This window comes from Nycticebus coucang, chromosome 2 (assembly GCF_027406575.1).
Source record: "Nycticebus coucang isolate mNycCou1 chromosome 2, mNycCou1.pri, whole genome shotgun sequence".
NCBI lineage: Eukaryota > Metazoa > Chordata > Mammalia > Primates > Lorisidae > Nycticebus > Nycticebus coucang.
Genome location: NC_069781.1, coordinates 59,644,939 through 59,660,160, shown reverse-complemented (window position 1 = coordinate 59,660,160; position 15,222 = coordinate 59,644,939). Strand labels below are relative to the sequence as shown.

The following is a 15,222-nucleotide window of genomic DNA, read 5'->3' as shown; positions in this document are numbered from 1 at the left end:
GAAAAAACAGGGAAGAAAAAAGGATTTGGGAAAAGAAATAGACCATCAGGGACAGAAAAGATACTTGAGGAAATAATGGGCAAAATTTTTGCACATTTAATCAAAGACAATTCAAAGACTCTTAAACTGCCCAGGCAAGTGCAAAGCTGGGAACTGTATCTGTATGTCTTTAGGTCTCAGCCCCAGTCTGTGGAGCTGGGGAAGTATATGAGTAAGGTACAGCTGTGAGTAAGGGAGTTAAGTAAGCATTTGAACAAAACATGCATAAATTTAAATGGATAAGGCAGGACTCAAGCCTGCTAGCAGCTTTCCTGCTTCTCTCCTGGCTTTTGGAGGATACAAATGCCCGTTCTCTCTTACCTCTGCCCTCTCTTACTCTCTTCAGTTTACCAAGGAGTCTCGTCAATAAATGTGTCTATGCCACCAACTCCTGCCCTCCAACTTTCAGCCAAACCCATCAAGTCTGAACCCCTCTGGGCCTCCCCCCTCTACCTGCAGTCCTGATTTCTTTAGGATAAAGGTCTCTGTCCTCAGAGGCTATTCATTTTGCCCATCTTTAGGGAGCTGGCTTAGCTAACACAAATAAATGGCCCAAATTGGGGCCAAAATTTTTACATGGCAACATGCCTTAGGGGAAATGAAGCTTGAAGTGCAAACCTCTTATTCATAAATTGATCTCAGGGCTATCCGAACCAAAGGCAGACCCTATACTAGAGAATAACCAAGAGCTGCAAGAAACAGTTTCACACTAAGGGCTGGAAATCGCAAGCATTCCCCTCATGGCACCTGCTATAAATTGCCAAGATTTATGGTCAGTAAGAATTGTGTGCAGCTGTAATCAGGCCTCATGCTGGGATGATAACCTTTCCAGAAACCAGGTGTTTTTTGTGTCTGGGCTTAATCACCAAACCAAGCCAAGCCCTGGGCCTCATGACTTCTTCATTTAGCAGGTGGGAATCCCACGTCCAACCTCAGAAACAAAGCAGGGTTGAAGTTTAGATAAAGAAGTGGGTGGGATGTTCCAGTAATGAGGCCTCCAAGTAGAAGGATGATAATATGTACAGATATGGGAGGGGGGGTGCAGATACGGGGTGCAAAGCGTGCTGACCCATCCCTTCCCTTACAAGCCTCTGGTGGAACACTCAGATGGAGGCTTCTCTTCCTTTCCTAAAATCAGCACAATTCTGTTCTCAGTCTATGAAAATTAGTGCCCAGCAAGGCAGGCATAGGGTTAAGAAATAACGAAATCAAGGGAGAAGGGAGAAAATAGATGCCTTCTGCTCAATTCCTCCTTCTCATTTTGGGATAGAAAATAAAGAAGAGAAAACTCCATCTGCTTTTGTTCTTCCCCATGAATAACCTTGATACAGCCAATTTCTCTTTTTAATGGCCTTTTGATCATTAACAGCTTATTTTGAAAATTCTTGCAGTATTTGCATTCCTCCACTCTAGCCACATCTTGATGTAAATGATATTTATTGTTACTCTGCCTCTGGCAGAAGCAGAGGGGCCTTCTGGGTGATATATTTATTGTTGCAAGTGACACAAGGCAAGGATAATTTAGGACAGGTCAGAGGGTAAGTTTTTGTTTTGCAAGCACCATCAGGAGGAGGGAGGGTGATGGGGCAGGGCTCCTGCCAGAGCTGAGGGTTGTCCTCATCCTCCTAAGCTTGTGGGCAAGAAACAAAGAGCATCCCCTGACATCCAGCCTTTAGAGCATTCTTCTCTATACTTTCGGGATAGGAAATCCAACATCTGAAGTCAACTGTACTTTACGTCTCACACTATGCTCTTGATTTCCCGTAAATTAGGTAGGAAGCTGAACGTGATGTCTGCAGGCCATCCCTCAACACCTCTCTCATCCTTTCTACCAATTACATGTCTCTTATCCATGTGCCTAGAACACTTCATTGTTGACCAGGGTTTCTTACAAGGAAAGCTGCGTTCAGGAACAGTCCACATCTCTCATCATGGTCTGCAGACTCTCAGAGATGAAGGATGCTGCTTTTCTGGCAAAATGAAACCCAGACTTTATGGTCCTTATGATTTAATAAGTCATAGGTTGAAAAAAAATGGTGAAGTAAATGACAATTTTTTTAACACATCAGGACTCAGAAAAACTGTGCTATAAACTAAATCATTTAAGACACATGCTAAGAATAAAAGTGACCTGATTTGGCGGTACCTGTGGCTCAAAGGAGTAGGGTACCGGCCCCATATGCCGGAGGTGGTGGGTTCAAACCCAGCCCCGGCCAAAAACTGCAAAAAAAAAAAAAAAAAAAGACAGAGTCTCACTCTATTGCCCTGGCTAGAGTGCCATGGCGTCAGCCTAGCTCACAGCAACCTCAAACTCTTAGGATCAAGTGATCTGATCCTCCTGCCTCACCTTCCTGGGTAGCTGGGCTTACAGGCATGCACTAACAATTTTTTTTCTATTTTTGGCAGATAGTGTCCTGATCTTGCTCAGGCTGGTCTCGAACTCCTGGCCTCAAGCAATTCTCCCACCTCAGCCTCCCAAAGGGCTAGGATTACAGATGTGAGTAACTTGGCCATTTTGTTCATATTTCTTTATTTTTTTTTTATTTTTTTTATTGTTGGGGATTCATTGAGGGTACAATAAGCCAGGTTACACTGATTGCAATTGTTAGGTAAAGTCCCTCTTTTGTTCATATTTCTTGAAAAACATTTAGGAAAACTCCAAAACCTATAGCATAATTTCCCCAGTAAAGCTCATTTTTTTCTCTGTTGTCAAGTTCTTTCTCCACCACCCACACCAACTGGATCCTCTCATGTGATCAAGTCCAAACCTCCTTCGTCAGCAGCAGCCCCCTCTTTTTTGCATCCTTTATTATTTTACTTATCCTCCAACCTTTATTACATAGAGCAACTTAGTCTTTCCGTACACCTAACCCCAGCAAGCAGAAATCCTTTTTTCTTTAAGAGGAAGTTTGGGAAAAACTGAGCAGGCTAATAAATGCAAGACTTTTTTTCCCCAGAGATACGGTACAATAGCAGTGAGGCATTAAGTCCGTGTTGGCACTGTACATTAATGCGTTAACACTGCACATTGCACTAATATTGTGCATTCATACCAGACATTTCTGCTTTCGTGTTATACAAGCACCATTAGTGCTACCTGTCCTCACCTTGCCGTGCTCAGGCCTTCCATGGGCACCAACCCTTTCTGATACTCCCGCCTGGGCTTGAAGGATTCTCTGGGCAGGTAAGAGTGATAAAGCGGGTAGTTCTCGGTGTACTCGGAGAGAAGACATGGTTTCTCTGTTTTATCGTATATCTTGGTAGGGAGATGTGGACAGTGATGCCGCCTGTGAAAGACACACAGAATGAGATTGGTTACCTTCTTGGGAAGGTTACATCCAGGAGGCTACCTCCTCCATCCAGACTATAAAACCATATGACTACCAGCATTGAAAACCAGAATTTAACCTTTTTTTTTTTTTTTTTAGCTAAACTATGTGAAGTGGCCAGAATTTAGAAGGTGGTCTATAACTGCAGTGGTTAATCAAAATTCCTTTGGTCATAAAATTGCACACAAGCATGACTGGTGTTCAGCTGTTACACGTGTCACACTACTTTCTGTAAACACTGGAATACTTCCATACCATATAGCAAGTGGCTGTGGTCCTCGAGCTCTCCGAGTGCCACCCAGCTGCCCCAGACCCTCCCAACCACCCTGTAAATAAAGGCTTCATCCTAACCTAACAGGGTGCTCCAAGGCTCTGCTCTAGGGCCAGGTTAACAGCTTTGCTAACTTGGTGCTTCCTTGGTCAATTCAGAATATCAGCATCGCACACACGTAACATCAGGCAAAGCAAAATCACTGCAGTCCTGCGTCCACTGAACACCATGTGAAACTGTTTTCACAGTGAGTCTCATTGGTTCTATTCTTTCAGTTCTTGCCTCAATTACTGTATTCTTATAAAGACTTTCCCTGATCATCTTATACCTAAAACATACCCCATCACCCCGGACCCTCTCCTCACCCCTTTCCTGCACACTCTGTCTTTCATTACCCTGTGCGTGCTTTTCTTATCACTTCCTGTTATCTGTTTATTGTCTGTCTCCCTTGAAAAACTCAGACCTTTTCAATCTCATTCACTGCTACATCTCTAGTACCTCATATCCTGCCTGGCATGTAGCACGGTACACATTTAGTAAACATTCATGGAATGAATGGGTAAATAATTGAGTGATTAAATAAACTTTATGCCTCGTTATGAATGGACCAGATGAGAAATAGAGAATATGTTGAAGTTATAATTTATAGGGAGCTTTTCCATTTTACATGCAGGGTAATAAATGAAACTTACTATTCTGCCTACAGCTGGGCTAAGGGCAGCTGAGGGAGCCGTCATGAACTAAGCAAGCAGTTATTTGTGTGCCCACAGACAATCCTTACAGGCCATTTGGGATGCCTCCTGTCATTAGGCACCAGAATATCTGAAACAAGTGCATGTGAGTGATTTCTGAATTAGTTATATCAGGGAATGGCATAGAATTATTTTTATGTTTTCACACTGAACTAATTTTAATCACAGAAACTAAAATACAGTACTCTGGGGCAGCACCCAGAAGGGAAGACAGAAAAAATAACAGAGAGAAAGAGAGAGTTGGCAAGCTTCTCCTGTAATTCCTAAGTTCAACCTGATGTAAATGTTGCTACCCTCACTGCTGTTACTGTATACTTCTCTGCAACCCCAGCACCCCAGAGAAAATTACCAATGCCTGTATTGATCAAACAGCTAGAATGCATAGTAACAGGGTCCTTTAGAGATATTCCTATTTATTTTCTTCTCATTTGTAGATTTGTGTATTGAAAAGCCGTAAGGTGGTATGAAATTGTCTCATTTCCTTTTTGTTTTTATTATAAAAGTAATATTAATCCCCATATAAGGAAATTTCCCATAAATATGCCATCCTTATAGTATGAATATCTAAATTTCACAGTGTTAAAGAGTTTAGTTTCTCTTCTAAATGCATATTGGTGACATTTAACATCCAAAGCTATTTCTACATTGACTACTCATATATTTTATATATATTTCATAAAATTATCTCTTAATGGTTGGTACAGAAGTTGATGAGTATTTTAAATTACCTTCTGTCCACTCAAGAGATAAATTGCTGTGTTGTATAGTAAACAAAATAACCATCTCGCACAGTATATAAATGTGAGATATTACGATTTCTATGCTCTCACTCAGTCCAATTATCTGAGATTTCAGTCTAAGCTAACCAACGCCCTATCATTTTAGGATTCCTACAAACCTCAAATCACAAGCCAAGAAGTACTGCCTACCCAAAATACCTCTGTGTATATATTTTATTCTCCCCACACTCTTTGAGGGAAAAGTCAAGATGTTACTAAGGATAAGAAAAATTCAGGCATTCACAATAAAAGGGACTATCTAGACATAGCAATATTCCCCTTCTTGTGCCCCCTGTTTTTTAAACCAGTAAAACTTCACTCCTATATAACTCCCTTTCCATATCATTACTTTTACAAAATGTAACATACTGTAAGGATTTATTCCAAAAGAAAAATATATTTGGGGGAAAAATACTGCAATATGATCAGTACCTTGAAAGGGGATTTCAGTACAGCAACAAGCTTCCATCTAGACAGTGAAGTTAAATGGAATTATACCAACATATATTTATAGGGAAGATTTTGACTTCTTAGTTAACCAAAACCTTGTGTTGCTTTGAAATATCAAAAATTCTTATTCAAAACTAGGCAGCAGCTCATGGGGTTGCCTCCTTTCCCCTTCTGCACCCCAAACCTGAACGCCCCCTCGAGACACTTAGCATTGCAATTCCTCACTGCAGGTCTGCCTGCTCCTTCATTAACCAGGAGTCCCTCGTGGATAAAAACCAAGCCTGACATCGCTGTGTCCTGGAAGCGAGTCCAGTGCTAATACATTAATTTCATAGATGGATGTACAGTTGGACAGAGTATAGGAAGATAAACTGCTGACAGATGTTTACAAGTCATCAGGAAAAGGGAAATGACTGATTTGTTCTAACATTAGGAGAGCCAAAAGGGAAAAGACTTAGTCAGTGTTTATAGAACTAAGTGTCTAAGTTAGTTTGTAGAATCTCTGTGCTTGGGATATTTAAAAGTAGACTTCGTGGCCATGAACCAAAGAACTAAGATCTCTCCAAGCTCTGTGATACTTGTGATACAGGGTGGGTGCACCCCAGCTTGGTTAGCGCCAGCTACCCAGGAACACCTGCCGTGCCTTCTGCGTCTCCACAGGTGGTATTGGTGCAGCAGACAGCAGACAAGGGGAGGCAGAGCTGGAAAATCAAGCACCACAGAGAGGGCGAGCACAGCCGAAGCCCAAGTGTCCCCAGTTAGTTGAGGGAGAACAGGGTACAGCTCACACTGCGGGTGGTGCCAACCCCAGAACCACCCTTGGACCTAGAGAGCCCTCATCTGGCTGTAGTACTCCCTGTGAGCATTTCACAGTCGCAAGGGTGATACAGGGTTTCCCCATTCAGGTGACCCTCTCATTTCTTAGGCCTGGGCAATTTCATGAATGGACTGTATCCATTCATTAATGCATTCCCCTAGCGGATTGAACTGTATCCTTTCATTAATGCATTCATCTTACCCCAGCTGAAAGGACTGTATCTATTTATTAATGCACTCATTTGTCTTGCCCGGGCTGAAAAGACTGTATCCATTGATTTGTTACCAAGTCCAGGCCAAATGTAACTACAAAGGACCCAAGCGACTATACATACTCCTAGAAAGCAGAGAGAAGATTTTCTGACTTAAGCCTTTCCCTCTGCCAGGAGCTCTGGTGCTTTCTCTGTATTCTTTTCTGTAAAATAAATCCTGTCTTACCACTGACCTGTGGTCCATGAATTCATTCTTCGAATCCCAGATATCAAGGATCTACTGAAGAAGAAACTCTGGTATCACTTGTATCATTTTAACAGCTGCTTTGACCACTTTGCTCAGGTGCACACTCAACAAACCCAGATAGAGCCAATAGTCAGGGGAGGAAAATAAGGAGCAGGTTTCTTTTATCTAGTTGAATCTCTAAAGCAGGCATCCTCAAACTTTTTAAACAGGGGGCCAATTCACTGTCCCTCAGACCATTGGAGGGCCGGACTATAGTTTAAAAAAAAAAAAAACTATGAACAAATTCCTATTCACACTGCATATATCTTATTTTGAAGTAAAAAACAAAATGGGAACAAATACAATTCACATGGCTTCATGTGGGCCGTGGGCTGCAGTTTGAGGATGCCTGCTCTAAAGTCTTCCACTCCAGAATTTATGACCCCAAGGTAAAAGGAAATACACGTCAACTTTCTCTGATACTTGGTAAAGGGAGTAGTAGAGACCTATCAATGGAACCAAGAAAAAGTTAATAAGACTTGATTCTGAGCATTGACTCCAAGTTAGAATCAGAATTTTCAAATTGAAAGGGCCACAGAGACTATCTGATCCAATGTCTCCACCATGGAGATGAAAAATCTGAAGCTCAGAATGATGTGACCTAGCCACAGATATAACATAGATCTCTATCAGGTCTTAGTGACCAGGCAGACTTCCTAACATGCAGCTTGCTCAAGCCATTTATGATTCAACAAAGCTAGAGGGGACCAAAATAAGCTTAAAGATATAACAAGTACCTCTCTAGAGTAATGCCATCTAAGAAAAAGAGTGATAGAATGCAAGCCACAAGTGAGAACTATATACACCATTTTAAATGTCCTAGTAACCACATTAAAAAGGTTAAAAAAAAAATCCAGGCATGGTGGTACATACCTGTAGTCAGGGGGCCAATTAGGAGGAGGTTAAGGCAGGAGGATCACTTGAGCCCAGGATTTTAACACTGTAATGTGCTATGACCATGCCTATTAATAGCCACTGACTAAACCCCAGCCTGAGCAACATAGCAAAACCCATCTTTATAAAATAAATAGATAAAAAATATATATACACAAAAGGTAAAAAAACACAGGTGAAATTTTATAATAGCATTTTATTTAATCCAGTATATCTAAAATATTATTTAATATGTAACTGGTATAAAAAAATCAATGAGATATTTGACTTTCCTATGACACTTCAAAATCCAGAGTGTGCTGTACATTTACAGCACGTCTCAAATCAGTCTAGTCACACTTCAAGTGCTCACCAGCCAGCCACAGGAGGCAGTGGCTTCCCTGCTGGAAATGCTTCGAGAATTTGAAGGTATCGATAGAAGAATTGCAAGTACCCAGACACTGAAAGCTTTCTCTACAAGTATAGCAAAGACAAAGATGCTAAGAACTATTTTTGCTGACCAAAAGGATATTTGTCTCCTTCTTGAACTCTCTGACCTGCCTTCATGTGAAAAAACGAGAGGCTTTAAAAGACAAAAAATTAAAGAGTTTCCCATAACTCACCTCAGTCTATGGCATCAAGCCTCAGTTTTACATACCAGTAATTCTCCCTGCTGCTGCTCACTTTCTTGCCACTCCCAGTTTCCCAAAATGCTTCCCTTTCTTCAAAGCCCATCTTGAAGGCCACCACTACCACCATCTCCCCACATTGCTGTGCTGATCCCACAACACACTGTTACTGGCTGGGACGCTCTAGGTTCAGAGAGTGTGTGGAGTTGTGTTCCTACCCCTTTCGGGGCCCTTGATCTTCATTTATAGCATGTCTCAAATCAGACTAGCCACACCTCAAGTGCTCAAAAGCCAGCCACAGGAATGCACAGTCCTCTACCTATTAACTTTCATGTTAAGAATAATCATGATGGTGGCCTGGTGCAGAGGCTTACACCTGTAATTCTCACACTCTGGGAGGCCAAGGCAGGAGGATCCCTTGAGCTTAGGAGTTCTCAACCAGCCTAAAAAAGAATGAGACCCCACCTCTACTAAAAATAGGAAAATTAGCCAGGCATCATGGCAGCTGCCTGTAGTCCCAGCTACTTGGAAGTCTGAAGCAAGAGGATCACTCAAGCCCAACAGTTTGAGGTTGCTGTGAGCTAGGCTGATGCCATGGCACTCTACCCAGGGCAACAGAGTAAGACTGTCTGGAGTAAAACAACTGTGGGCTTTTAAACCAATGAACTTCCTATAGTCTTCTAACAGCTCACCTGTGTTAAGGAGGGCAGCATCTGTGGATACTGATGACCTCCACTGCTTTGAATGTCCAGCGAGCCCTGCATTCAGGGGACTTTGGAGCCTTGCCTGGTGTGGGCAGTGAAGAGGAGTCTCCTTCACTCAGGAAGGCAGAGCACATAGTGAAAAGGGATTCCAGAGGCAGGAAGATCTGGTTTCCAATCTGAGCTCTGCCACTATTTGTGTTGAGAAAATAACTCTTCTGAGCTTCAGTTACTTCTCATTAATATGTGCATAACAACTCCTACTATTAGTACTACTGTGTGGATTAAATCAGGTAGTGGAGGTCACATGCATAGCCCAGTCCAAAGCAAGGATTCTGTAATTAATAGACTACATTTATGAAATAATTACTATGCACCCACTTGGGCTAAGAGTTTATACATACATTATCCCATCTAATCCAGCAATGCTAGGAGAGCAGCACCATTTTTATCCACCCCATTTTATAAACATAAAAACTGATGCTGATGAGATATTATGTTGCTCAAGGCCACACAGCCAGAAGGTGACAAAGCCAAGACTGAGAACTCCAAGTCTCCCTGGTTTTAAACCCCATGCTCTTAATCACAGCCATATACTACATGGCTTAATGGGATGCCAGCCTGTACCAAATACCTCTGTTTCCTGGCTGCCCTGCTAAAACGAAGTCACCTGCCCCTTCCAAGTCCCCTCAGCTATACTCAGAATCTTCTAAGACAGGACATTCTTCCCTTTCCCACTGACCCCCAAAATATCCTAGTACAGACCAACAGATAGATACAATTCCAACTGCTCTTTAAAACTCTGGTCTTTTCCCAGAATTTTCTCCGCTGCCTAAACAAGACCATGTCATCAGATAAAGTAAAAACAGTAACAACCAGGAAAATAAAGAATATAGAATGCTACATCTAGAAGGGCCCTGGAGATTGGCCAGTCCTACCACCCATACCAATGTGGACGCTGAGGACCAAAAGATGCTAAGTCACCATCCCAGGTCACACCGCTGGTCAGCAGCAGCCGTCACCCCAGGGCCCATATCACCTCCAGTGTAATTGACTTCCATTTACACTTCAATTCCAAAACCAAATTGCAGACTCTTAAAGGATTTGCAGCCCATGTTTTCTCTTTCCCAATAGTGGAGAGCATGTGACCTATCACAGCTGCCATGCGAGGGAGGAGAACAGTACAGAAAATGCACTTAGTGTAAGAGAGGGGAAGGTGCAAGGATTGCCAAACCTAAAGTCATAAAAGTCATCCTCCACACCAATAGTTCACAAAGATTCTGGAGTGCCTAGAATAGCAAATGCTAGAGCCAGGGGATTCTCAGAGGAAGGCCTGGGAGCCTGGAATGGTGTTCTTCTTAATAGCCCCACACCCTAGTTAGCTGATGCTTCTCCTGAAATGTAGGTGTATTCAAAACTTATGAAGTATTTATTTTCTAAAATTTGTTCTCTTGCATTTATAACATAACCAGAGGCCAAAGTACAAGTGAGAATGCTTTTATGAAATGCAAAATAAGATAATTTGCGAACATAGATAGATTTCATGGCAATCTTGGGACAAGACATGTCATACTCCCTCTCGACATCTCATCTATATAGCTCTTTAAAGAATCAGAAGAGTGTGAAAAATCTGAAGGAACTCTACCCATGGTGAAATAGGCAGGGATGATAAACCAGAACCCTTTGGCAGAGACTAATTCTTAAGCCCAGGCAACAGAAAGCAGGGTCAAACTCTTAAAAATAAGTCAGAGAAAAAACAACCTTAGTGATTATCTGGTGCAATGGTGCAAACATAACAAACAGAGGTAACTGATATACCAACTAGCAGCTGCTGCCAGGGACTGTACAGAAAATATTCTGATGCCATACCAAGTTTAGCAGGAAAGACTACCTTGGGTGATTAGCCACATCAGCCAAGGGCCCTGGGTTAGGGCAGTGGGGTGGGTGAAACATGAAGGAACGGAAGGAGAGAGAATCTTGACAGAAATGTCTGCCCACAGGCTGTTGAAAATGATGACTTGTAGGAATCACACATTTGGAAGACATCTAGAATGACAAAGAAGCCATAAAAATATAAGCTGCCAAGAAGAAAAGAGAAAAGAATAAAAAGAAAACCTTGGAAAATTCATGTTTGGGGTACAGGAAAGTAGTTTCAATTAAAAAAAAACTGACAAAAGAGTAAGAAAATTCAGTATCACAGACATCAAATAAAGAGAAGATTTGGGGGCCAGACACGGTGGCTCAAGCCTGTAATCCTAGCACTCTAGGAGGCCAAGGTGAGCAGATCCCTTGAGCTTAGGAGTTTAAGACCATCTTGAGCAAGAACAAGACTCCCATCTCTACTAAAATAGAAAAATTAGCCAGGTGTTGTGGCAGGTGCCTGTTAGTCTCAGCTACTCAGGAAGCTGAGACAGGAGGATCACTTGAGCCTAGGACTTTGAGGTTGCTGTGAGTTAGGGTGATGGCATGGCACTCTACCCTGGGCAACAGAACAAGACTCTTGTTTCCAAAACAAAAGGAAAGAAAAGAAAAGATTTTTAAGTATGCAATGGTTAAATGCTACCAAAAAAATCAAAAGACATGAGGGCAAAGAAAAAAAGCATCTTATTTGGTGGCTAGAAATCAGCTGCAGTAGAGTAGATGGGGCAGGAGCAAGGGAGAAGTTGAGGGAGAGACGAAAGACTATCATTCTGAAAAATATGGCAGCAAAAACAAGGAGAAGGGTAGAACAATTTCTTTCTAATCAAGAAATTAGAGATAGGTAGGACCAGGACGTACACAATAAATGTGAACTATGTGACAATCACCATGGGGAGTGAACAAAAGTGAAGTCACATCATCTTTGTAGATAAAGGAACAGATTCACAAATAGGTATACTTTGATGAGCAAACATGATTGATGGAGCAAGATTCTGGACTGCCAGGAGATATGATTAAAGAAGGGAGTTGGGTGAGGTTAAAGAAACAATCTGAAAACTAGGCATGGGAGAGAGATTAAAGATGGCGGCCGAGTAACAGCTTCCCTGCAACTGGGAACAGCGAGTCTGGGGAGACAAGGCTCCAGGCATCTCTGGCCAGTGGGATCTGCCTATAATCATCCCTTTGAGGATACAAGGAGCCAGCAAGGGACTTCTGGACCCCAAGAGGAGGACAAAAACAGTGGAAAACTGGCAAGTGGTTGCGTGTGTTCAATCGACCTAATCACGCAGGCAACCGTAAGTACAAGCAGCAGTGAGACTGCAAACTGGAAAGGCCTTACCTGTGAACTGTTTTGGTGTTCTTGGACTTGGCACTCAGTTGAACTGCCTTGGGGAGAGCTTGAGCAGGAGTGTGGAGAACTTTGGGCATTGTCTGGGGCCCGAGACTGAGCCACTGAGCTGGGCGCAGGAAGCCATTGTGAAAGAACTGCCCTGGCAAGCTCCGCCCTCAGGGTCTCAGAGCAAGGATTGGGGGGGTCAAAGTAACCTACTGACTGAGCAGCCTAAAGGCAGGGACTGAGCTGCCTTACAGCCTTAATCCTTAGGGGCAGAGTGAGACGGTTTTGGCACACTGGAGCCTTGGGCTGTTGCCCTGGGTAGAGTGCCGTGACATCACAGCTCATAGCAACCTCAAACTACTGGGCTTTGTGCTGCCCAGACCTCCATAAGAGCTGTGCAGCGACCCCCGACCCATGACCTGCACCCACCGGGCCTCCTCATTCCCTGACCAGGAACTGCGGGAGCCACGCAACGCTGCGTCCTCCCTCCTGTGTCCTCCCAGCTTCCACACTAGCCTGTTCATCTGGACAGGGACTCTGGTAGCTGGTGCCCTTTGGAGCCCTCCCTGCCTCTGCACAGAGCTCTTCTCCTGGCCAGAGACTGCTGGAGCCTTGGGCTCTCTGTGCCAAAGAAACTGGGCGCCTGGCACTCCCAGAACCGTGCGCACCACCCCCAGCCCTGTTGCTGGGTCCGGGTGTGTCACAAACCAGAGCTGCTTGCACAACCAGTACTGCCTAGCTAGAGCAGCCCCAGAGAAACTACACAGGGTCACTCCCTACAAAGACCCAGCAACAACAGAGTGATCCCGCTGGGGTCTAATCTTAGAGAGACACCTCCCCAACTCTGAGGACAGCCAGATGCAACAGTGAAAAACAATCATGAGGCAAAATCAACAGAAAAACTCTGGCAATATGAATAATCAGAGTAGATCAACTCCCCCAAGGATCAATGGGGCAGAAACAGCACAAGACCCCATGCACAAACAAATAGCTGAGATGTCAGAAATTGAATTCAGGATCTGGATAGCAAATAAGATCGAATTAGAATTGCAAAAGTTATCTCAAGAATTCAACGGATTAGGGTGGCACCTGTGGCTCAACAAGTTGGCGCCGGCCCCGTATGCCAAAGGTGGTGGGTTCAAACCCACCCCCAGCCAAAAACTGCAATGAAAAAAAATAAAAAAACAAAAAAACAAAAAAAAAAGAAAAAATACAATTTAAAAAAAAAAGAATTCAACGGATTCAAAGACCAAATGACCAAACATTTCGACACATTGGGACAAGAAGTTGCATCCCTCAAAGATCTGAGAAACACTGTAGAATCCCTCAGTAACAGAATGGAGCAAGCAGAAGAAAGGATTTCTGACATTGAAGACAAAGCTTTCAAACGCTCCCAAACCCTCAAAGAAGAAGAGAAATGGAGAGCAAAAACAGACCACTATCTCAGAGAGCTCTCGGATAATTTGAAGAAAACCAATATTCGTCTTACAGGGATCCCCAAAAATGACAAAGTGGCTTCACAAGGCACAGAGTTTCTTCTCCATGAGATTATGAAGGAGAACTTTCCAGACATGCCAAGAGATTCCGAAATTCAGATAGCAGACAGTTTCAGAACTCCAGCAGGACTCAACCCAAATAAGACATCCCCCAGAAACATCATAATCAATTTCACTAAAGTTAATATGAAGGAGAAAATTCTGAAAGCTGCCAGATGAAAGAAAACCATTACCTACAAGGGGAAGAATATCAGAATAACTGCAGATCTCTCTGCTGAAAACTTTCAAGCTAGAAGAGGATGGTCATCGACTTTTAATCTCCTAAAACAAAATAACTTTCAACCCAGGATCCTGTACCCAGCTAAACTGAGCTTCATTTATGACAGAGAAATTAAATACTTCAACGACATTCACATGCTGAAGAAATCTGCCACAACTAAACCAGCTCTCCAGGCCATTCTTAGACCTATCCTCCATAAAGACTAGCGTAATTCTCCACCACAAAAGTAAACCCACCCAAAAAATTTTTGAACAAATTCCAACTTCACAGTCACAAAAGGATTAAAAACGTCCACTGGTCTCTCGAAAGGCTTATCAATACTCTCAATTAACGTGAATGGTTTAAATTGTCCTCTAAAGAGGCATAGGTTGGCTGACTTGATACAAAAACTCAAGCCAGATATCTGCTGCACCCAAGAATCGCATCTTACATTAAAAGACAGATATAGACTCAGGGTGAAGGGATGGTCATCTATATTCCAGGCAAATGGAAAGCACAAAAAAGCAGGCGTTGCAATCCTGTTCACAGATGCAATAGGCTTTAAACCAACCAAAATAATTAAGGGTAAGGATGGACACTTCATATTTGTTAAAGGTAATACTCAATATGATGAGATCTCAATTATTAATATTTATGCACCCAACCACTGCACCTCAATTTATAAGAGAAACTCTAACAGACATGAGCAACTCGATTTCCTCCACTTCCACAGTAGTTGGAGATTTTAACACCCCTTTAGCAGTCCTAGATAGATCCTCCAAAACGAAACTAAGCAAAGAAATTTTAGATTTAAACTCAACCATTCAACATCTGGACTTAACAGACATCTACAGAACATTTCATCCCAAAAAAACTGAATACACATTCTTCTCATCTGCCCACGGAACATACTCCAAAATCGACCACATCCTAGGCCACAAATCTAACCTCAGCAAATTTTAAAAAAATAGAAATTATTCCTTGCATCTTCTTAGACCATCATGGAATAAAAGTTGAACTCAATAACAACAGGAACCTGCATACCCATACAAAAACATGGAAGCTAAACAACCT

At 42.6% G+C, this 15,222-nt stretch overlaps 1 protein-coding gene across 1 annotated transcript in view; it reads right to left on the bottom strand.

The window, feature by feature from the left end:
- The window catches only part of SAXO1 (stabilizer of axonemal microtubules 1), a 115,859-nt gene that overhangs the window by 16,805 nt on the left and 83,832 nt on the right, over positions 1-15,222 (bottom strand). The window contains exon 2 of the mRNA XM_053572052.1: positions 3,147-3,326. Coding sequence (XP_053428027.1) covers positions 3,147-3,169 — 23 coding nt within the window. The 5' untranslated portion in view covers positions 3,170-3,326. The remainder of the gene's footprint in view (positions 1-3,146; positions 3,327-15,222) is intronic.